Below are 24,181 nucleotides of genomic sequence, written 5' to 3'. Positions count from 1 at the left end.
TTATGGTTCACAAGTTTATTTTATGTTCAATTCATTCTATTGCGATCTTCATAAACATAAAATAATAAATAAAAGAAAAAGGAAAACTTATGTCCACATGACAGAGACAACAACAAGTATTAAATCAATTAACTTGTTATTCTTAGGCATCATATTTGAGCTCTAAGAATGTTTTTGCTAAAGGAAGTCGAAATACAAAAAAAGTTGAAGAAGGAAATTCAACATGTATGAGTCATAAAATTGAAAGTCTCCTCACTAATTCAAGGTTACAGATGTACGAACAAAGGCATTATATGATGAAAGCTTTCCCTAACCATTGAAGGGACTTTTGGCCATGGTTGATATATCGGGAGGATTTGATTCTGGAACAAAAAGGTCGGAACTTGCTGATAGGAATGGAGAGAAAACAAAGCAATGCCAAGACATCCGTCAATCTGTTGTTCATCATGAACAGATAGATGCAACATCCTTTTTTCTTCTCACGAACCACGGGAGTGCCCAAAAGAGCAAAATTCATTTTCTTTCGGGGCAAGGACTATGCTTAAAATCTTCACCTGTCGCTAGACAAGAACAATCAAAAGCAACATAGGAGAAACATGTATAGTCAGAGAATAACAGTTTGCATATGAAATGAAATGTGATCTGCACATGAACAAGCAATCATCACAAGTTTTAGCTTTGGAGATCTCAAGAAGAAATGGTCAAAGATTACAAAATTACTAGTGTATTGAAGATAACAAGAGGTATGACCAGCTCAGGACCTTTCTCAAAAAGGTTAAGAAAAGGCCAATGTATGCAAGTACCAAAATGAGCATAAAGAAAGGAAAGACAGAAATTAAGGTGTGCGATTTACAGTGTAACAGGAACAAAGTCCACATAGGCAGAACCAAAACGTCAGTTGCACTTAACACCAGCTTCTGCAGCACGGCAAGGCTTGTTTTTCCGCCTATGACGGAAAACATTATTGGACCTAGCAGATTCATCAGTGCTTGATCTTGTTCCATTACCATTTTCCTCTTTTACTGAATCATGCTTTTCTTTCACCCGAGTATTCCGTCTCCTCTTCTTCCCATTTTCTGTTGCAGAACCTTTTATCTCCAAGTTTTGAATTCCAAGTTTTTCACTCTCAGAATCTTCTTCTTCAATCATCTCAACTGCTTCTTCATCAATGTCATCTTTGAGTGATTTTTGTGGCCTTCCTCTCCTCTTCTGTGTGGGGATCTTTTCTTCCTCATCACTTCCTGGATCATCAGGGTCAAGTACAGTCAACTTCTTACCCTTTCCTCTACCTCGACCCATTGCCTTGAAAACCCCAGAGTTTAGCAAAATAGCAGCAGAAACACCTGCTAAATAAAACATCAGGAGACATGAATCAACTATGTTTTCCAATGGAAAGATTCAAAATGACAATTACACAGACGGATGTTCAGGTCATATATAGAAAAGTGCACACAACACTTACTAATCATGGGCACATCAACAATCATACAATCTCTCTCTTATCCTTTTTAAGTATTTGCAGGGGATTACAAGCATGGGAATGGGAGGTGAGAACTGGCTGTCCACAGAGAAGACACAAAGGTACCACTGTGATACAAAGAAAAAGTTCACATGGTTTTTCTTTTCATAGCTAGAAAACGTACATTAATTGTCTAAGTAACAAGATGTACTACCCAGAGAACATAAATTATGTGACAACGCAAGGAAGTCAAGACCTCCATTACCAGGTAACTCTGATTGATATGAGCTAAAGTTTGAAGTTGCTATATGATTGGTAAGTTAGAATTACCTCCTGTTCCTACTCTTTTTAGTATAGAAACAAACTGTCCACTCTTTTTTTACTAATTCACACCTACCAAAACCCATATTTGGAACAAAGAAAAACAGGATTTGATATGTCGAAACCTAATCCAGATAAAGATGCATGCAGATATGTAATTTCAGCAGAATCCTTTTGCAGGCACAGGCCGTGAAAAGTAGTGTATTTTTTCTTTAGCACTATCAACTATGTCTAGCTTCAGTCAGTATATTTCAGCTATCCTGCAGCCTCCACCAGTATTACTCAGAAAAAATAGCTGAATTCCCTATGTAAAAGATCAGCTATAGTTACTCTCAAGTAGGTGAATATAAAAACAACAGTAGAATCATATCATCAGAAGGCTTTAAAAGTAGGCAAATGCAAATATGCAAGGCCCTTACTTGTGCATAAATTTAAGAAACTATGATAACCAATATTACAGGCCATAACATTGTGTAGAAATCAACTTAGTGCTACTTTACATTCCATGTTAAACATATTTAATCTACACACGGACAGGTTCACAAGGCAAGTGGAGGAATGTTTGATGGGGGGTGAAAGGAGGAGGTGCACGAGTGGAAGTAAAAGGGGAATGTACAGATTGTAACCCTCATTTTTAAGGAAGTGACAGAGGAATCCAAGTCCTCCAATTCAGATTTTTCAATACAGAGAGGAGGAAGTACAATAGCTTTACTTTCATTTAACTTGTACTAAGCAACTGGATGCAAGTATTTTAATGTAACTGTTTGTAAGTATTAATACATCACCTAGAGAAAGTAATCCAATCAAACTCTCTTCAGCCTCCCACATCCTTTCTAGGAAACAACACAGTTCAACCAAAACTACTATTATAACAATCCTTGTGTCCATTCCAGAATAGCATTATCTTGGAAAGAGAAGACAAGAAAGTTGTTTGACATTATTTTTTTTATCAGTATAAAAAAGTCGAACCTCTTGGGGACTGGGGTAACAAGACTCGCTGGTCAAGGGTGAAAAACATATGAATAATCCAGCTCCCAAAACAGATACTAGGACAAGGTTGAGAGAAAACAATAAAAGGTTAGACAGTTGAATTGGACTTTGCAACAAAAGTATTTCGAACACCAATTAGCTTTTAAGAGTCCTAATCAGTTTGTGGCTCCAACCGAAATTAGTAACACACTGAAATAAACTGCTCAAGTGTATTTATTGAGATATAATATGATCAAATAATTAAAAATGTGCTCAGTCTAACAGTGAGATAGTCACACATTTCAACATAGTGTAAGGAATTTTCACGTATTTAGCCCAAGAACAAGAAAAATAATCAGGCCTGCACGTAAGGGGGCGTATTGAGATATGATATAATAAAATAATTAAAAGTATGCCTTCTCTAACAACTTAGCTTTTAGCTTATAGATGAGACATACTTCAACAGTATAAGCTTATTCCACAACTACTACAATAACATGTACAGCTAGTTCTGAGGACAAGATTGCATCCAAGAAAAGAAAGAGAGAAAAATGAAACAAAGAAACAACCAAACCTAACAACCAGTAAAATACTAACTTATTGAGTTGTGGACTTCACAGAGTCAATCGGTCAAACTAAACTCAATCCCGAAAATTGGACTTCATAGTGTAATATCATAACTTAAGGTGACCAAACTAAAAGGCCACTTCAAAGTGAAAGAGTACACTTTTCAAAGAATTTCTTTTTTCAGGCAATATGACCCAAGGAGCACAAAATAAGGAAGAAATTCAAGTACGACTGCACCAATCCACTTGTTTTTAAAAACAAAGGTTCTCTATTTTATTTGGGCATGGATGAAGAATTCTCAGATTTGCACTCAATGCAGCTGAAACTACCATCAAGATAAGCAAGATTTCCAACTTGTGAAGGGTAAAGGCACAACGCAGAGAACTCAGATCATTTAGGTAAGTGCAGAAGTATATTTATATCATGTAAACGACATTTCTCATTCCCAAAACCTAGGTTCTTTTGAAAAGGAAGTGAGACCTTGATTAATCAGTTTCAACACTATTGCAAAAAGCAAAGCAAGTATATCTTATACGTTCTTACCATTATCTAATAGTTTAAAAGCAAATGTTGCTTCACATTCCTAGATCTATTTCTGTGTATCATGCTATTCCTATCCTCTACAACCAACTGGAACCAGGCATCTTATTGAATCCCTTGTGCTTCATCATGTTCCTCACATTCTCAACATTCTCCCATGCTCCCTCAGCAGCATAAATGTTTGAAAGGGCTACAAGACCTTCAGGCTTCTTCAGATCCATCTGCAATATATCCTTAGCCATCTTTTCAGCAAGATCTCTCCTTGCATAGACCTTACAGCCACTGAAGAAAGCACCAATAATTGAATCTGTAACTTCTATTGCCATATCTTTGACTATATAGTAAGCCTCCTCCAGCCTCCCGACACGACACAAAAGATCAATAACACAAGCATAATGCTCTTTCCTTGCTCTAATGCCATAAGACTCCTCCATGGACCAAAAGATCTTCAAACCCTTCTCAACTAAACCACCATGACTACATGCAGAAAGAAGAGAAGTTAAGGTTACTTCATTTGGCAGCACTCCTTCATACTGCATCTTCTCAAAAAGTTTGATTGCATTTTCTACTCTGCCATGCTTCCCATAACAACCTATCATAGCATTCCATGATGCAACATTCTTGAAAGGAACAGAACTGAAAACATTCCAAGCATCTTCTACACTCCCACATCTACTGTACATGTCAATGAGAGCACTAGCAACAAAGACATTAGCAAAAAGCTCTAATCTATATGCTAAGCCATGAATTTCTTTCCCTGTATACGCGGAGTCAATCAACCCACAGACGGGAAGAAGCCCAGTGAGCGTGACTTCATTAGGCTTCACTCCAGCATCCAACATATCCTGCAATAATGCTAGAGCTTCAGTTGATCTGTGGCTCTGAACATACCCTGAGACCATTGCATTCCAGGTAACCAAATCTGGAGTCAACCCCTCTTCACTCATTTTAGAGAGTAACATAAAAGCTGTGTCACAGTCTCCTCTCCTAGCATATCCAGCGATCATTACATTCCATGTAAAATCATTAGGCTTTATGCCTTCTAACCTCATTTTTTCAAACAAAATAAAGGATTCTTCAATTTTCCCCACGTTAGCATATGAATATATCATTGATGTCCAGGATACAATATCTCTCTCGACCATTACCTTAAAAACTAAACGAGCATATTCTGTATTGCCACATTTACCATACATATCAATCAAGGCATTGGCAACCGATAGCTCTGACTCAAATCCCATTCTATATATCATACTTTGCACTTCCTTTCCTTTGTTCAGATCCATTAGACCAACACACACTTTTAACACAACAGCAAATGTGTACTTGTTTGGAATAGTTCTTGATTGTTGAAGAAGAGCGAAGTATTCAATGGATTTCTCAGGGTAGCCATGGAATGCTAAAGCTGAAATCATCCAATTGAACGCAAAAATATTCAGGTTTGTTGTTCTTTGGAACACAAGCTCAGCAGAACCTAGATCCCCACAACTTGCATAGGCACCAATGAGCTTTGAATTCAACGACAAAGCAGTCATGTCAGTGTGTGATGTTAACATTAATGCATGAATTTGCTTGCACGGTTGCAGCAACTTCTCTTTCAAGCATTTTTGTAGTAACAAGCCAAAACCGCTTACAGACGGGTTAATTGGGGATAAGAGGTACAAATTCATGTCCAAAAGGAAGTCCCAAATGGGAACACTCACATGTTGTGTTGATTTTCAATATTCTACTGGAATCTGCAATTGTAAGACTGTAAGATAACAAAGTCAAATATAATAGTACCCAATTCAAAACCCAAAAGCGCAACCTTTAACATCAATCTTGTTCATACAACCACGAACACGAGAAGATCAAATCCCCATTCCTAAGCACAAAAAGATATAAAAACAATTCAAAAGGGGTTCTTTATCATCCTGCGAAGATCTGGAGAGAGAGCAAAGGAACGAAGGTCGTCAGTCCTACTAATTCAAGAGTCTGAATCAAAATCTAAACTATTGCAAACAAAGCCACAGAAGCCTCAATTTCTACATCTGGTAAACATATCCTCCATTTGTAAACTGAAGACTCACTGAAAGACATATACTGCTAATTAACAAGTAACAGTACCCTACATCCCCATCAGAAGCAAAATCAAGAAAGCAAGACACCCTTTACACTCTTTTAGAAAGATTTGAGTTAAACGAATCACTTTACAGTCACAAAGGAGATCTCATTGAACATTAACACAAACATGCAAATCCAAGCTAACAGAAGAGAAATTAGATCCAAAAGATTAGAACAGAAATCACCACAAATTCAACAACTCTTATAAAATCCAAAAGACACAGTGGGAAATACCAAGAAACTGATATATGGGTACTCACCAAATGACTTACTGGAGCAAAAAAAAAGCAGTCAAACCATGAGATGAAACTTCAAGAACACGTCGACCCAGATTTGTTTACCTCGAATATATACCTTCTAGCCACTAAAATCAGCTTAAACAAAAAGGGTCAAGAACAGATCCAGAATAGCTTGCCACCCGAATACAGAAAGTTAATAAAAATGAAGTCTTGGTCGTTAACTGAGATGACAGTAGAGTTTTTCCATCAGCAGAAAAAGAAACAGGGAACAGAAAGAGAGAGAGAGAGAGGAGAGCTAAAGAAGAGTGGAAAAGGATATTTGCTCAACGGTTGTGTAGACTGTAGAGGCTGGAAGTGTGAGTAAACTTAGCTACATAAGGAGAGAGTATGGTACTCAACTACTCCGAATCTCTCATCTGCTTACCAGTAAAATGAAACCCAACCAATAGTAATATCGCAGTCCGATTAAATTTAGATTCGCTTTTTAAATTAGAGATAAAACACTTCCTAATAAAGACGATTTCTTACCTAAAAGAACTCAATTTTGAGACCTCTTGATTGGAAAAATCACCTCATATACATATTTAAAAGTCAATATTACAGGTTTTAAATCTACTTTTAAAAAATTCTTGTTTATAAGAGTTTAATTACGGATTATAACATATCACTAATTATTTATAAATTAATTAAATTTTACTTTATTAAATAAGTAATTTTTTATAATTTTATATTATTATTAAATTATTTAAATAAAGAATACTCCATAATTATCTCTTACACAATTATAGGGATTTTACATTGATTATACTTCCTTATTTAATGTTATACTCATAACCTCCCATTAATCAATCCACCACCCTTCCCCCACATCTATCCAACTATACACGCTATCACCCCACTTTCACCTTCTTCTCTCCCATTTTTCTCATCAGCCAACTACACCAATATTCAATCTTTCGTCAAATTTTTTTTCCAACAAAATTATCTCTAAGAAACCCATTGAAACGCCTCAAAAGAGTCCCAGATTGGGTGAAGGAACATCTAATGATGATGTTCATGTTTCAAATTTTAATATATAACTCAACCCCACGCCTAAAATTGTTGAAAATCCGGCGACGGATGGTTCATCTAAGTTGAAGGAGCGACAAAGTGAGAAAAAATGAAGAAAAAAAAAGGTCACCCTAGCAAATCAAAAGGGGAAGAAGAGGAAGGGAAGAATTGTTGAAACCCCTTCTGATTTCGATTTTGATCTTGTTACTGAAATCAAAAAGAAAAAAAAAAACAAATGTAGAAGTTGGAGCATCTTCAAAACCATCAACAAGAAGAACAACAAAAAGTTGTTTTTTTTTAAACTTTTAGACAATTTTTTTGTGTTTAAGTACTTTAATACCGTTTACATATGAATTACTGATTGCCTATTACAATTTCAAGATACTATTTTGAAAATATTAGTGTGTTTTCAAACTGTACATTTATTGGATGAAACCTGTATGAAATCTGATTAATATGTGTATGACTACGCTTTAATGTTTTGATTTTGAAAATTTTATGAATTGTGATATAATAATGGTGTACAAATGGTATGAATTGCATTTTAACATTGGTGTGTGATTGTCTATTAACTGTGTTTATGGTATAAATTATTAAATTGGTATGAAAATGATATGATTTGTCAAACTACTGATTTTTTCTAAAACAAAATCACATTATGCTTACTTTATATTCTAAACATGTTTTTGGATGAAACGTGTATGAAATCTGATTAATACGTGTATGCCTATGAGTTTAATATTTTATTATTGGATATTGCATGGATTGTGATATAATATTGATATACAAATGGTATAAATTGTGTGATTATATGAATTTATCAATTTTTATACATGTTGTTTGGATAAAACATGTATGAAATTTTGATTAATATGTGTATGACACAAACTGAAGTTAGTGTGGAATGAAACACTAACTGCAATTTGTTTTAAATTTATTTATAGTAGGACACCAGTTGAAAACCAAATTAATATTCATGTAAACTTATATTAAATTAAATACTCAGGATACCATAATTACCTTTTATAATTATCACTAATATTTACACTATCTTATGTATTAAGCTGGAATAAATTTTATTTTTAACAGTATGCAATCTGTATGATTAATGAATGAACCGTGTATAAAGAATGAATGGTATATTAAACACTAAGTTTATAATGCACTTCAAACCAATTATGTTTCATATCAAAACAAAACATTAATCTAAACGACAAAATAAAATAAAACTTATATATAGTCTAAACAAATAAACAATCATTAGTTTTGCACAGGATAAATTGAACATACTTCATGTTGTGGCCAACTTGACACCATCTATTACAAGTAACTTTGGACCTTTTGAATTTCACATCAACAACCCTCTTTTATATATAATTCATTTCATTTGAAAATTAACATAATTCTTTGTTTCATTAAAAAAAATAAAATTAGTCTAACATTATACAAATCAATTAGAAATATGTTAAATAATATTAACTTTTCATTCCAAAGACAATACAAATTTCATCCATAAAAATCATTATAATAACAACAAAATTATACACACTCGTCATTATTTTTTCATACAAACATCATTCAGACAGTACATTACAAAACAAATTTCATACAAAACATAATATTTCACATTTAATACTCACTTAATATACATTTCATACAACAATCATCATTCATACCAAATTTATACATTTTCATACTCATTTAATACACATTTCATACAAAACGATTATTCATTCAAACTATATACATTTCTCGTCCCAAATAATTAATTATTGTCACCCAACTTTGTACAGAAATAACAAAACTAATATAAACTCAACAATTTCACATTTAATACCAATTTAAAACACTTGTAATACACTTCGTCAAGAATTTCAATTTTTTTTTACATATTTCTTAACACACTTTTCATACATAATTCATTGGACTTATACTATCAAATTCATTATCAAATAAAATAAATTTTCATAAATTCATCAACATTATAATTAAATTATTTTTACAGAATAATTAGCACACTTTCATACAAATTTCATTTAATTTATTCTATCAAATTTATTCATAAAATCACATTAAATTTATAATTTCACAAAACAACAACCGTATACAAAATAAACAAAAAAAAAACACTAAATTTTTTTACATTTCACGACATAAACATAATATGATATCAACAGTTAACAAAATATGACTCCACCTTCAATTAATCGACAGTTTGATCATTTTTGTTTCATTTCGTTATCATTCTAAAACAAACGTTAAACAATAATAAATACTAACCCGAAGGATCCCATCTTTCACCATGTTTGATTAAAATTGATACCTAGTTGTCCATCACAACAAAATCAAGAATTTTCAAAGATGAAAAAAACTTCAATTACTCGAATGTGGGATTTTTTTTTTGTTGAAAATTGAAGAGAGAAACGTTGAATTTTTTTTGTTGCAAATTGAAGAGAGAGAACATTGAAAAAAAGAAGAAGATAAAATCTGAATTTTTATTTGATTTTAACTGATTTGAGTGAATTAAGGATACTAAATAATCTTAATTAGTTTAAATCCCTTAATTCGTGCTATTTGTTAATTATCTATAATAAATTCAAATTAAAGTAACACCACAATTTCAGTTTATTACCTGTTTTCATTAAAAAATATATTTTTTTCATTTTTCTTTTATCTCTTTATTTTATTTAAACAACTTTTTTCAATTATTGAAAACAGTTTTTTTAAAAAAATTATTTGTTAGAACCTGAAATTTTTAATGTTATAACTTGAAAGTCTAAATCCATTGCTATAGGTTGAAAATATTACTATAATATATGACATATATAAAATTTACAATTACTGAATACATACGTTTTAAAAAAACAAGTGGAATGATATGGGTGATACTTGAATTCATTTAAAATAAGAATTTTAAGCATTTCTAATATTGTGTGTTCCTCACATGCTCTGACATGAATTACACATCATATCCACGTTAGAAAAATTAATGTCACATCATATGATATATAATTGGTCACAACATTTTTATATTCATCTACTAAAAAAAATCTTTTTATCTTTTATTTTATTTTCTTTTTAGAATTTAAATTTTATATGAAATTTTTTTAGAGTGACTAAAAATGATACTTTGCAAACACTTATAGCCATTTTTTCGATAATAGTTCACGAAGGAACTCCACTCTTATCGAAAAAATGGCTATAAGTGTTTGCAAAGTATCATTTTTAGTCACTCTAAAAAAATTTCATATAAAATTTATAAGTCAAAATTAGTCGAAAGCCATAAATTGACCCCAATTTATGAATTACAACTTATAAAAATATTTTCAATTTAACCAAACTTTTTATAATTATGTCCTTAATATTTTTATAATCTTTGAAATACTTTTCTTATGACATAGTAATCTTTAATTATCTCTACTTTTTTACTACTTATTAATCCTTTTTTTTTGTGTAAAAATACTTTAAGGATATTAAAGTCATTTTAATAAAATAAAATGTTTATCATCTACTTCTGCGAAGTATATTTTTCTTATAATATAATTTTTGAATCTATTAATCAATTGAACTATTTCAATATACAAGCTATGTGACATCGCTTTTGGCCAAAAACACTGATTTTTTTTCTTTTTCTTTTTAAAAGAAAGAAACTCTCATTAATTTTTAGTTAATCTTAATTTAGAAGTCTAAAATGCCTAAATTATTACTCAATTAATTAGGTGAAGACAAATACTCAAAAAAATGAAAGACGTTAGTTTTCAAGACTTGCTTATTTTTCAAACTATTGATCATATTCTTTTTAACACTATCTTTTTAGTACAAATTAAAGACTCACGTGCTGAAGCACAAATCGAGATAACGATAACTCAAGAGTTTATCAAGCACATTTTAAAGAAGAAAGTTTACCATAAAAATTCTCTCTTTTTTTATTGAAAAATCCATCCCATACAGTCTCTAATTTCAATGAAAATATTATTTTTGTGAATTAAAGTGTATATATATATATATATATATATACACACACACTCTAATTCATTGTAAAGGCAGCATTTCTCCACTTCTGATAGCAGAAGGATTGTATGTTGTAATGGGCAACTGAGGTTGTAGAGCCTTTCTGGTACATAAGAAGCAGTTGTTGTTAAACTAGCTTACCACTATTATCGACTTAAAAGCTTAGTTTGATCCTCGTTTAGCACATTCTTCAGCTCGTGTAAGTGCGTCAGTTATAACATCTATTGTCCAATCCTTGACATCTTCCTGCATATAAACAATCAGATGAAACAACATAGTCATTCAAATTTTGTAATGCAGCTGAACCAGGAAGAATATTGAGGGTAATAGTTAAGGTATCAGAAGAAGATAAGCATAAATGGTACATTACCACTTTATAAGATAACTAAGACGTTTAAGACACGATGATATTGCATGATCTCAGGAACTGGTTTCCAAATAAAACATACCAAAAGAATGCACTGGTCCTAACCCAACAGAATCCTGACACCAAAACCAAAGTAGAGAAAGTTCCAAGACTATGTCGTACTCACATAGTACCATTTTCTACAGGCTTCATCCACTATTTGGATAGACATTTTCTTTGAAACTAATTTGTAACATTTCACCAGGCATTGAAACTTCCCATTTAAAAATATATAGCTACGAGTTCCTCATTGGCCCTCATCACTTTAATGGCCTTAATAGCTGGTTGTCTTTAGATGTGTGACTACTTCCAACATAGATATTCATCATTTTTACTACTTCTCGCCTAAAATTGAGAAGAGCTGGACTTAAACCATTCCAATCACATATTATGCGAGAGTTGGAGACATTAAACGTGTCAATATTAGGAAATTGTGAATATGACAAACTAGAAGGAAGATCTGAACAGCGAGGATAAGAAGTTAGAAAGGAAAGACGCAATTCATCATATGGGAGAAAAAACTCAAGGTCGGGTCAACAACAGTAAAGTGGTTTGGGAATGAAAATCGAATCCAATAGAAAGTGAAAGAGAAGATGAAGCAGGGGACTTGGTTGACCTTGATAGAGTGATCGTGGCAGGAAGGTTGCGGGAAAAAGGCCCATGAGCCTGTGGATGAAACTCTGCCGAAGATGATGGATGGCACACGTAAGACGCAAACTCATGGCTTCCAGTGCCAGGGTTTTGGGGTTGGGGTTGCTGGAGACTGGGAAGCCTTTCTAAGAGGGACGTGAGACTTGAAACTTGTCAGGTACTCTCCTGTCAATGAACCAGATTTGCAACTTCCTTTCTTTCTCACTCTCTTTCTTTTTGGGAACAAAATAGGGAATAACTTTTTAACAGTCCGGGGACCCGAACCCTCAGCTCCGACATCATGTAAAGGAAAGGAGAATGAATTTCTTGATTCCTCAAGCATGTTGAGATTTAAATAAGCATTTACAAGTAATACAGAAAAGGAAAAGAAACTATTTCCTGTTCCTAATTACACAATTACAACAACAACAACAACAACAACCCAGTGAAATCCCACTAGGTGGGGTCTGGGGAGGGTAAATAGTACGCAGACCTTGCCACTACCTCGTGGAGGTAGAGAGGCTGTTTCCAAGAGACCCTCAGCTCAAGAACATCAAATCTAAGTGGCAGGAGAGATATATGCAAACATAACAGCCAATACAAAAGATAGTGTATAGTCAACCAATGAGACAATAACAAGAAAGATATAGGGAGTGAAACGCAGTAAACAACAAAAGGCTAAGACTGCTCCAAACGCTAACAACCCAAACCCTCGCAAGGGAAGACAACCCGCTAACCCTACTAACCTTCAACCTTAATTCGCGACCTCCACTCCTTCCTATCTAGAGTCATGTCCTCGGTGATGTGAAGCATAGCCAAGTCTTGTCTAATCACCTCTTCCCAATACTTCTTGGGTCTACCTCTACCCCTCGGCGTACCCTCTACCACCATTACCTCGCACCTCCTCACTGGGGCGTCTGCACTCCGTCTCTTCACATGTCCAAACCATCTCAGTCTCGCTTCCCTCAACTTGTCCACCACAGAGGCCACTCCCACCTTCTCCCGGATAACCTCATTCCTAATCTTGTCGCTCCTAGTGTGCCCACACATCCATCTCAACATCCTCATCTCCGCAACATGCATTTTATGAACATGTGCGTTCTTAACTGGCCAACACTCCGCTCCATACAACAAGGCCGGTCTAACTACCACTCTGTAGAACTTACCTTTAAGTTTCGGTGGAATTTTCTCCTAATTACACAATTACATGGACTACAAATCTTTCCCCTATTACAAGGTACCTATTCTTGCAATATTTAGTATTTCATAATATTGACATTCTTAACTGGAGAGAAGGAAAAGGAAAAAAAATTAGGGCATCGAAATGAACAAGGCAAGTTCAATTTACAAAGAAAACTCAAGACAAAGTTTCCTCATGTCGGTCCATGAGAATAAGAATACAAAATTCACAAAAAAGGCAATTTCTTTTTTTGATAACTGTAGTGTCCGGACCTATTTGGTCACACCTCAATAATTCCACGAGGTACCTACTACCTCCCACCAACACAAGCAACGGGTAACTCTATCCACCAAGGGTTGGACAGATGTGAAGAAACCACCTGGTGTGTTTTTTTGCCTCCACTAGGAATTAAACGTGAGACCTCATGGTTCTCAACCACTTCGTTGACACTAAGTCATGCCCTTCGCACCCAAGGAATGGGATGCAAATACCAAGAACTCCAATTTTTCTTTTTTCCACTTTCAAAGGAAATGGGATGTCAAATACCAAGAAGTTCAATTTTGAATAAGTTCAAACTTGACTTGTGCTTGATTTCATGTTAAATGCATGATACTACGTGTGGATGATTGTTGACACCCAATTTTGAACTAATATTTTTCAAAGTTATTACTTTTAGGCTTCTTATTTGTTGAATAGCACAAAGTACATTTTTTACACATGTTTAACCATTTTTAACACAATTTGTCGATGGTCAATCCTTCTTTATGAAAATATGAGAATTTTTATCAATTATCGTTTCAGTTAATTTCGATTATCACTAAAATATTTTTTCATAAAGTTCACTATTTATGGGGCCTCAAATTTTTGGAGGTCTAAAGCAAAAGCTTCATTGATTTTCCTCTTGAGCCATTCTTGTCCTTTTAATGGAGACACTTAGAAAAATTCTTGCATGCGCCACTGCCTCCACACCCTCCTATCTAAGGTCATGTCTTTGGTAACCTGAAGTTGTGTCATGTTCTGTCTAATCACCTGTCCCCAATACATCTTCGGCCTACCTCTCCTCGTACCAACTATAAACTACAAGAGGACTCGAGGATTTAGTTAAAATTTTATCTGGATCCCTCGGATCTATCTATGCAAAAGACCTTATGATAGCTCTATTACAATTAGCAAGAGACCTTACAAAAGCACTAACACAGTTTCAGATTTTGATCTCGTCATAAATACCAGTGTAAGTGCACATTCACAATAACAGTGACAAAGGGCTTCACCTCTAAATTCACTGATAGAAGCAAATAACAGGGCAACAGAAAGGAATAATGGGGTTACGCCAAACAAGGATAAGGTCTAGATGGGTTGGAGTAAAATTGAGAGAACCCCTCTATGGAAAGCCACGAGGAAATATCGGGAGGAAGCAGATACCACGATAAAAGAAGGATTTGGTGCAGAGGCATGAACCATTGAAAATGTTGCGTCAGTAACGACTATGACTAGTCAAGAGTAAGCTGTTTGCAGAAGGAGATGGAGGAGAAGTACTGATAGGATCCTAAAAGGTAGTGCAAATAATAAATGGAAGGTATACAATTAACAGGAATATAGAGGCGAATATGGGAATAAAACATAAAGTGAAACAAGAATCTTATAATAGAGTGTGTCGTCTCAATATCCGTCCATACTAGTTAGTAGTCATAGTACTGCTCCTATAGTTTCTTGTCCTTTGATTTCTGTTACTATTTGTACTTCCATTACTTCTTTTTTGGACTGTTTTTCCTTGAGTCAAGGGTCTATCGGAAGCAACCTCACTACCTCTTAGGTAGGGGTAAGGTTTGCGCAAACTCTACCTTCCCTTGACTCCAATGATGGGATTACACTCCAATGAATCACAAGATTTCATTTTATTTTTTATATTTTATGAAGTGAGATTTCATTAAAGCATCCAGTAGATGTAAAGATACAAAAGAGGGGGGGGGGGGGGGGNTTGTTCTGTCAGCTCAGTAAGAACAAAAAACTTGCAGAGCTAAGGAGCTGACAAAATCCAGGTAGTGATCTAAGTTATTTACAGGGGAAAAGTTGGGCCAACTAAAAAGGTTAACCAAACAACTAGCCTTAAGCTTACAAATTGGAGTTAAAACTCCATCGAAAAATCTATTGTTTCTTCCATTCCAAATAACCCAAAAAATACAAGCTGAAAGTCATGAATCATGATCCAGATTTCCTGATAGATTTTTTAACTTCCATAGAGCTCCGACTAGTGTAGGCATCTCTGATATTGAAGGCCAAAAAATACAAGCTGGGGTCATGAATCATGATCCAGATTTTCCTGATAGATTTTCTAACTTCTATAGAGCTCCAACTAGTGTAGGCATCTCTGATATTGAAGGCCAAGGACTAGCTTATACCAAAAAGTGCTAGATTTCATTTTCTTGAAACAATAACTTAAATGATAGGTCTGCAGCAAATGAAAAGAAGAGATGGATTAAATTTGTTGTACAGCACCCAAAAAGTCATGGGAAAAGATTAGTTCTGACTGCTAGGAGATTATCATTGTAGTTGCAGGAACAGTGGACAAACACTCGTGCTGCCAGAATAACTGCTGAAGAAAATAAATGCAGGTAACTGCAGGAATGGTCACCAAAAAGGCGTGTGGCGTTGCTGGAAAGATGCGCAGAACCACCAAAAAAGCCACGGAAAAAATGTGAGGTGTCACTGAAAAGGTTTCCAGAAACACGCTCAATGCTACATAACGATCACCAAGAATAGGCACGGTGCCATCACAACAATCACTGATATTAGGCATGATATTACGAAACGGGTACGGTAAATAAGAGTGATGCCCATTGGAATGAGGGCAATTTAGATTCTACTAAGATCATAGAAGATTCTGATAGCATGTGAGGAACTAAGAGGAGAGAAAATATGTATTAACTACTTTACAATAATTAATACAATACACACTTACTTTAGGTGAAAAGCAAAAGATCTTGTATCTAACCCATTCGAAAACTAGAATATCACTAGTATAGAAACTTTACTAGCTATCTAACACCTTCATTTTGCACTAAGGTTGGCATGCCTAGTTCTAGGCTAACAGGCAAACAATGTGACCATACTAATAAACCTCTAGACTCTACAACATCATTTTAGTCATTATTGATATTCTGCTAAAAAGCATTCCCACTAGTAGCTTGAATGTCTTACAACTATAGGAAGCTTTCTAACCCACTTTGTTTGTTCTCTAGAATGTTAGCAGGAAAAATACCTATTACCAGATGAATGAAAGGTTAAAGAAGTAATGCATTTACCATCTTCAAAGGCTCCCCTGTCCTAAGCTTTGCATTTGGACGGGCTAGTTTAGATTCAAATGGAGTTCTTGGTCGCACTTCCTGAACTGATTCCCATTCCTCGCGGGTAAGCATCCTAACTGTTCCTTGACCAGCAGGCGCATTCTTTATTTTTCGCTCAATCATATCTTGCGACTTTGAGTCATCATACTGCATGCAAACACAACTGTAACTTATAAGCTACTCAGCTGATTTATAGATTGTAAAACATACAAGCAAGTTTACTACACCGAAGAATTGAAAATACCTTAGTGTTCACCTCAAGTCCAACACATCCCTACCTGTAGAATAAACTTTTAAAAGTAGCAACCAATGCAATAAACCTTGGCTTGTATGGGGAGACTTCAACGCTCTTCTACAAAGTCAAGATAGATTGTATGGTGCCCCAGTAACAAGGGTTGAAACCAGGGACTTTGCTGAATGTGTTCAAGACCTATTATTAAATGAGGTGATGTGGAAAGGAGAATTTTATTCATGGTCAAACAGACAACTTGGATCAGCCAGAATATTTAGTAGACTGGACAGGGCAATAGGGAATGATGAATGGATGCTACAGTATGGCCAACTGGTGCTGGACTACAGATTGCCACACATTTCAGATCACACCTATGGTCCTGGAGATGAAAATGACTACACTCAGCATTAAAGCTCCATTCAGGTTCTTTAATGTGTGGACACAACATGAGACATTTCTTCCAATAGTGCAAAGAAGCTGGACTGGTAGGTTCTGTTAGAACATGAATAGGTTTATACAATTCTATTAGAATAGGAATAGGTTTATACAATTCTATTAGAATAGGAATAGGTTTGTACAATCCTATTTAGAATAGGAATAGGAATACAAACAGAAATAGGAATAGTAAATAGTATCCTACTTGGTAAAGGATTGTATTCTAGTGTCTATAAATAGGGTCTCAATGTAATAATGTAGACACAACAACAACAATTTAATAATATTTTTTTCCTATATTTCTCACGTGATATCAAAGCCTCTATGATCTTGGTAGAAAATCAAAGAGTTTCTGGAGCCGGCGGGTGGCTATTACTCATATATCCCGCTCGTCTGGCCAATAATTATGTTAACAAAAGTGACATCAATGATATATACATGAACCCCATATTCAGGGAAGAAAGCTCAGTCAAACAAGTTATCGTGCGTCAATTTCCGACGACTTTCTAGGATTGTTTTGTGTCAACCCCATATCCGTCGGTATTTGTGTAGCACTGTGCTATCTTTCTGGTGACTACTTTTTCATATTCAATTTGTGTAGCACCGTGTCATCTTTCCGGTGACTACTTTTTCATATATGATTTGTGTAGCACCGTACCATCACTCCGGTGACTACTTTTTCATATTTAATTTTTGTAGCACCGTGCGATCTTTCCAGTGACTACTTTTTTTTCATATTTAATTTGTGTAGCACCATGCCATCCTTTCGGTGACTAACTATTTTTGCATATCTGATTTGCATAGCATCGTGCATCTCTCCGAACTACATTTCATATTTAATTTGTGTAGTATCATGGATTTTTCTGAACTACTTTTTCATATCTGAGTTGCATATCACCGTGTGTCTTTTCAGTGACTCCTCAGATTTGATTTCCGTAGTTCCATTCGTCTTTCCGGTGACATCTCAAATTTGATTTGTGTAGGGTTGTGTCATCATTCCGACCCTACCCATATAATTTCTCTTTTTCAGTAGGGTTGTGCCATCATTCCGACCCTACCATATTATTTCTCTTCTTCAATAGGGTCGTGCCATCAATCCGACATTTCCTATATAATTTCTATTTTCTAGTTGGGTCGTGCCATCATTCCGACCCAACCCATATAATTTTATTTCTTAGATTGTGAACACTTTCAACCATCAAATCTAATACTCCGGCATATGAGCATGTTCCGACCAATTTTTTCAGTGACTTTCTTGTTTAATATTGACTCATCTATTGATTCCAACCTGATCCATATACTTTATACTAGATTTTGAGCACTTCTATGTCTGAAACAGTCTTTGCAAGTTTGGTTTGGGAAGTTCAACATTGTAATTTTATCACTCTGTGTTTTATCGGCATTATGCATCAAATTCATTATTTCATGAGAAGATTAAGCACATTGAGATTGACTGACATTATGCACCAAATGTAGTATTTAATGAGAAGACAAACACATTGAGATTGACTGTCAATTTTGTGAAGTCGACTGATCAACTTGCAGATATCTCACCAAGCCCCTCATCGGTCCTCGTATTAATTACAGTTGTAACAAGCTAGGTATATGAATTGTATGCACTAGCTTGAGGGGAGTGTTAGAACATGAATAGGTTTATACAATTCTATTAGAATAGAAATAGGTTTATACAATCCTATTAGAATAGGAATAGGTTTGTACAATCCTATTAGAATAGGAATAGGTTTGTACAATCCTATTTAGAATAGGAATAGGAATACAAATAGAAATAGGAATAGTAAATAGTATCCTACTTGATAAAGGATTGTATTCTAGTGTCTATAAATAGGGTCTCAATGTAATAATGTAGACACAACAACAACAATTCAATAATATTATTTTCCTATATTTCTCACAGGTTCCAATAGCAAACTTAGATGCGTTTGCCAAAAGTTGAAGGAGTTGAACCTCATCTTACCCAGTTGAACAATACAAATTACAAAGGAGTTACAGAGAAGATCCATCACCTCAGGAATACATTACAACTCACACAGCTGAAACTTTCTTCACAGTATACCGATGCTATAGCACTGGAAGAAAAGGATCTTTTGATCCAACTAGAGAAATGGGGAAATATAGAGGAGAGCATCCAAAAAAAATAATCCAAAGCTATGTGGATTAAATTGGGGGACTCAAATACTAAGTATTTTACAACAATATTGAAAGAAAGACAACACAAGAAACAGATGGTCGAGCTTACTTCAGCGGATGGAGAAAAAATTGTGGATCCGGATGCAATTCAAAATGAGATTATAACATTTTACAAGTCTTTAATGGGAACTGCTCAAGTAAGCACAACGGCAGTCAGTAAGAGTATTATGAAGCAGGGGCCAACACTGAATCACTCTCAACAAATGGCCTTGTGTGTAGAGGTTACTGAGATGGAAATTTATGATAGACTATGTTCTATTGGTGATGATAAGGCTCCGGAGTTGATGGCTACAATGTTATGTTGTTCAAAAAAGCCTGGCCAGTGATTAAACAGGATGTTTATGCAGCAGTTAAGGAGTTCTTTCTTACTGGAAAGTTACACAAAGCAGTGAATTGTACTGCAGTTACACTGTTACCAAAAGTTCCCAATCCCTCCAATATAAGGGAGTCTAGGCCCATATCATGTTGTACAGTCCTATACAAACTCATAGCAAAAGTGTTGGCAAATAGAATCTACCAGGTGATAGCAACTGTGATCTCAGAATGCAAGCTGGATTTGTACCCAGGAGAAAAGTGGCAGATAACATTATTCTTGCACATGAACTAGTCAAGGCCTATAACAGGAAGAATATCTCACCCAGATGTATGATAAAGGTGGAGATCCAAAAAGCTTATGATACTATTGATTGAAAATATTTAGAACAAATAATGTCAACATTGGGGTTTCCTCTCAAGTTCATAGGCTGCGTGATGCAATGTGTAACTACTGTCTCCTATTCTTTCTTGATCAATGGGGAACTAACAAAACCTTTTGAGGCAGCTCGAGGACTACAGAAAAGGGCATCCAATGTCCCCCTTTTTGTTTGCTATGGTCATGGAATATCTAAGTAGGAACCTGAATGACTTATCCAATCACAAGATATTCAATACCACCCTATGTGCAGTAGGCTTAAGATCACATATTTAAGCTTTGCAGATGGCCTCCTCATGTTTGCAAGAGGTGACCAAATATCAGTTCAACTACTCCACGACAAGTTCACTGTGTTCACAGCAGCTTCCGGATTGAAAGCTGACTTGTCTAAAAGTGCTATATATTTTGGAGGAGTATTTGGTACTGTAATGTCTCACATCCAACAAACTCTGGGATACAGTCATGGGGCCTTACCTTTTCGATACCTTGGTATACCTTTGTTCACTAAGAAACTCAATCTTATTCAGTGGAAGCCATTACTGATCAAATAGTAGCAAAAATATCTTCCCGGACAGCTAAAAAACTATCCTGTGCAGGGAGAGTTCAGCTTGTTAAGAGTTAAGACAGTGATTTTTGGGATTCAAGCATACTGGACACAACTTTTTGTGATACCAACTAAGGCGATGAAAGCAATCCAAGCTTACTATAGGAGTTTTATATGGTCTGGACTCAACAGCATAACTAAGAAGGACCCAGTCTCTTGGGAGAAGATGTGTACACCAAGGTGGCTGGAGGATTAAACTTGGTGAATTTAAAGGTATGGAACAAAGCAGCAGTTCTAAAGATGTGTTGGGATATAGAGAAGAAGCAGGATAGACTTTGGATCAAATGGATACACAGTTATTACGTCAAAGGCCAACATATAGAAGCTCTCAGGTTCCTGCTCAAGCTTGTTGGATGGTTAGAAAAGTTCTTGGAGCAAAGGATCACCTACATTTGCTACATCATGCTATTGATGGCAAGAGAAGCAAGATAAGGCAAGCCTATAATCAAATGCTAGGTGACTACCCAAAGGTTGATTGGAGAGGTCTCATATGTTGCAATTTAGCAAGACCTAAAGCCATTTTTATCTTATGGCTGCAAATCCAGAACAGACTCCTTACAACAGATAGGTTGCTGAAATGGATAATGCAATCCTAAATGTGTTATGTGTAAGCAGGAAGATGAAACAAGAGACAACTTATTTTTTGAGTGTGCATTTGCCAACTCCTTATGGAGGAGATTACTCCAATGGACTACTATCAGCCATCCTCCAACCATTACTTGGAATGCAATGCAACAGTGGATCATCCAGAAGACTAAGGGGAAAAGCCACCAGGCCCAACTACTACAACTAGTATACACATAATTTATTCATGCCATCTGGAAGGAGAGGAACAATAGAGTTTTTGAGAAGACAGAGACTACAATGGAGGATATTGCTCGTAGAATTGCTTGTGTTTGTTGTGTTAGAGCTACTGCCCGAGCCAGGTTTTAATTCTCTAAGTTTGTAAGCAGACTGCAGATATTGTGATAACCAGTTGAGTAGGACTGGTTTAGCTTTGTAAGTATCTACTTTGGTGATTGATAAAATCCTAATTACCAAAAAAAAAAATTTAAAAAGTACCTATGATGGAGACTTTGGGGTTTGTGAATTAAGTCAACTAAATTCCATCAACCTCCGCAATATCAACAAGATTCAACTTAAGTTCCTTTAACATTATAATGAATGTAAATAGAAATAAGTGCCATTTATTCAAACCAAGAAAAACGAAGATATTCTACGGTCTATAAGCAGTTCTATATCGAGATACCATTTCTTTGGTACATTACAACACTAAAGTAGTTCTCCTATAAAGATTATGAATATTAATGAAACCATCATGTAGTACACCTATGAAGCAACATTTAAACCTTGTCAAATGTCAAGTATCAATTTCCCCAAGCTTCTCTTCTACTTACCATTACAATCCACCAAAATCACAACCAACAAATGAATATATATATTAGGGGTTTGTCCAATTTTAAAATCATTCAAATTTCATCCAAATACTAAAATAGGACTTTACATAAACTGCAATGGAGCATCATACCATCATAAGGAGCTTTGCGAAAAGTGCGGTCCCAACAACAGTGAGTATCATGGGCATAGTAGCAGTATCAAGGAATGATCTTGAATCAGGAACCTGAACAAATAACTGATTCTTCCGAGGATCCTTCCGTTTCTTCTTCACCTTCAATTCAGCAACCTTCCTCTTCAACGTCTCGCTAGGGCCAAATTCACGAGACAATGTGTGAACTTGTCTACAAAATTTGCGAATACCCATCATGATTCACTGAGAAATTGAATCAATTATCAACTGGTATCGTAGATAGTGCATTGATAATTGAGAAGAAGAGAGAATTTGGAGAATTTGAAATGAGGGTTTAGGGTTTTGTGATTGCCGAAACTGTACAACTGCAATTAAACAGATTTTCATTTCATTTGTACTAGTAAAATTACGAAGCGCCAGAATTTGATATCACAAAATTTATAAAATAATATTTAAAATCTATCGGTCATTAAATTAAAACACTATGTTATTTTACATATAAGGTTACGTAATAACGAACATTAATAATATAAAGAAAAATGATAATTATAACATCTTATCATTTATCCTTCAATCAGTCATCTTTAATTTAATTTTATAATTTATCCTTTTGCCTCCGAGAAGTGTTACTATTTAATATTTTTGGAAAATTAGATGAACATCAACATGAGATATTAAATTTTCTAATAAATAAATAATCTTTATCTGTACTAACAAATACTTATAAGTTATAACTATAACTTTACAAAAACATAACCAACAAAGTTTAAAACATGTACTCAAAAATAACAATTAATATCATAAGCATAAATTAATGACTGTAAAAAATATACCATGATCTATAACAATAGAATGAAACAGAAAGGAAAAAATTAAGTCCACTGAATGCACAATGTCCCCTTAAGAAAATTATTCCCTCTTAGTACCCGAGATTTAAAAGAATAAATCCTCCCAGGATAGAACGATTCTATTCACAAGTGTATTGACACAAAAACAATGGTGTCAGTGAGACACTCAACAGGAGCAAAATACACGAATATTTAATTGTGCAAAAGAAGAAAAAGAAGTATAGAATTTTCGTTGTTTTAAAATGAGAGGAAATTTCTTTATTTATAGACAAAAAGGGTAGTGTGAACAAATGATTATTATGCCTTATCGAAAAATGTCACAACTCTTTGGAAAAGTTACAACCCTTCAGAAAGGTCACAACATTTCATAAAAGTCACAATTTTTCATAAAAGTTGCAACTGTTCATAAAAAACACAATTTTTCATAAAAGTTACATCTTTTCATGAAAAAGAAAGGGTATTTTTGAAAATAAATAAATTTAAAAGAAAATTATTGCTTGTGATGGCGCCACGTAGACGGGCCTGGGGTTCTCTTATATATATATACTAGATGAGTGTTGCCTGTGCTAAGCACGGGCCCAACGTTTAAAATGTTATCATAATTTTACTTCTGTTTGATTTACTATGAAATATATTTGAAATTGAACGCAGTGAAAAATATTTTTAAATAACCTTAATTTCAAAAAACACAATGTCCATTATTTAATAAACGAATCATATTTCTTAGTCTGCACAATAAAAGAATTCACATGGAATAATATATAAGCGAGAGACACTATTATTTTTCTTTCAAGTTTCAACAATTAGTTCAATATA

The 24,181-nt window shown here is 34.7% G+C and overlaps 3 protein-coding genes across 3 annotated transcripts; all 3 read right to left on the bottom strand.

Moving 5' to 3' along the window:
• Positions 1 to 701: 701 nt before the first annotated feature.
• LOC125876313 (pentatricopeptide repeat-containing protein At5g59600-like) lies at positions 702 to 6,611 on the bottom strand. The gene is made up of 3 exons (XM_049557464.1): positions 6,301 to 6,611; positions 3,860 to 5,720; positions 702 to 1,346 (listed from the first exon to the last, which is right to left on the bottom strand). Exon 2 carries the CDS (start codon positions 5,524 to 5,526, stop codon positions 3,937 to 3,939), a length of 1,590 nt encoding a protein of 529 aa, XP_049413421.1. The 5' UTR covers positions 5,527 to 5,720; positions 6,301 to 6,611; the 3' UTR covers positions 702 to 1,346; positions 3,860 to 3,936.
• Positions 895 to 1,866, bottom strand: LOC125877279 (uncharacterized). Its single transcript, XM_049558622.1, has 2 exons — positions 1,857 to 1,866; positions 895 to 1,343 (listed from the first exon to the last, which is right to left on the bottom strand). The coding sequence occupies exons 1-2, from the start codon at positions 1,864 to 1,866 to the stop codon at positions 895 to 897; spliced, it is 459 nt and encodes a 152-aa protein (XP_049414579.1).
• A 4,541-nt stretch (positions 6,612 to 11,152) lies between the features above and the next one.
• On the bottom strand, positions 11,153 to 22,881 carry LOC125877030 (uncharacterized). The gene is made up of 3 exons (XM_049558335.1): positions 22,518 to 22,881; positions 16,778 to 16,966; positions 11,153 to 11,505 (listed from the first exon to the last, which is right to left on the bottom strand). Exons 1-3 carry the CDS (start codon positions 22,752 to 22,754, stop codon positions 11,422 to 11,424), a joined length of 510 nt encoding a protein of 169 aa, XP_049414292.1. The 5' UTR covers positions 22,755 to 22,881; the 3' UTR covers positions 11,153 to 11,421.
• Between the last annotated feature and the right edge of the window lie 1,300 nt (positions 22,882 to 24,181).

This window comes from Solanum stenotomum, chromosome 9 (assembly GCF_019186545.1).
Source record: "Solanum stenotomum isolate F172 chromosome 9, ASM1918654v1, whole genome shotgun sequence".
In the NCBI taxonomy this organism is placed as follows: Eukaryota; Viridiplantae; Streptophyta; class Magnoliopsida; order Solanales; family Solanaceae; genus Solanum; species Solanum stenotomum.
Note: the sequence above shows the minus strand (reverse complement) of the source record. Positions and strands in the feature narration are given on the sequence as shown.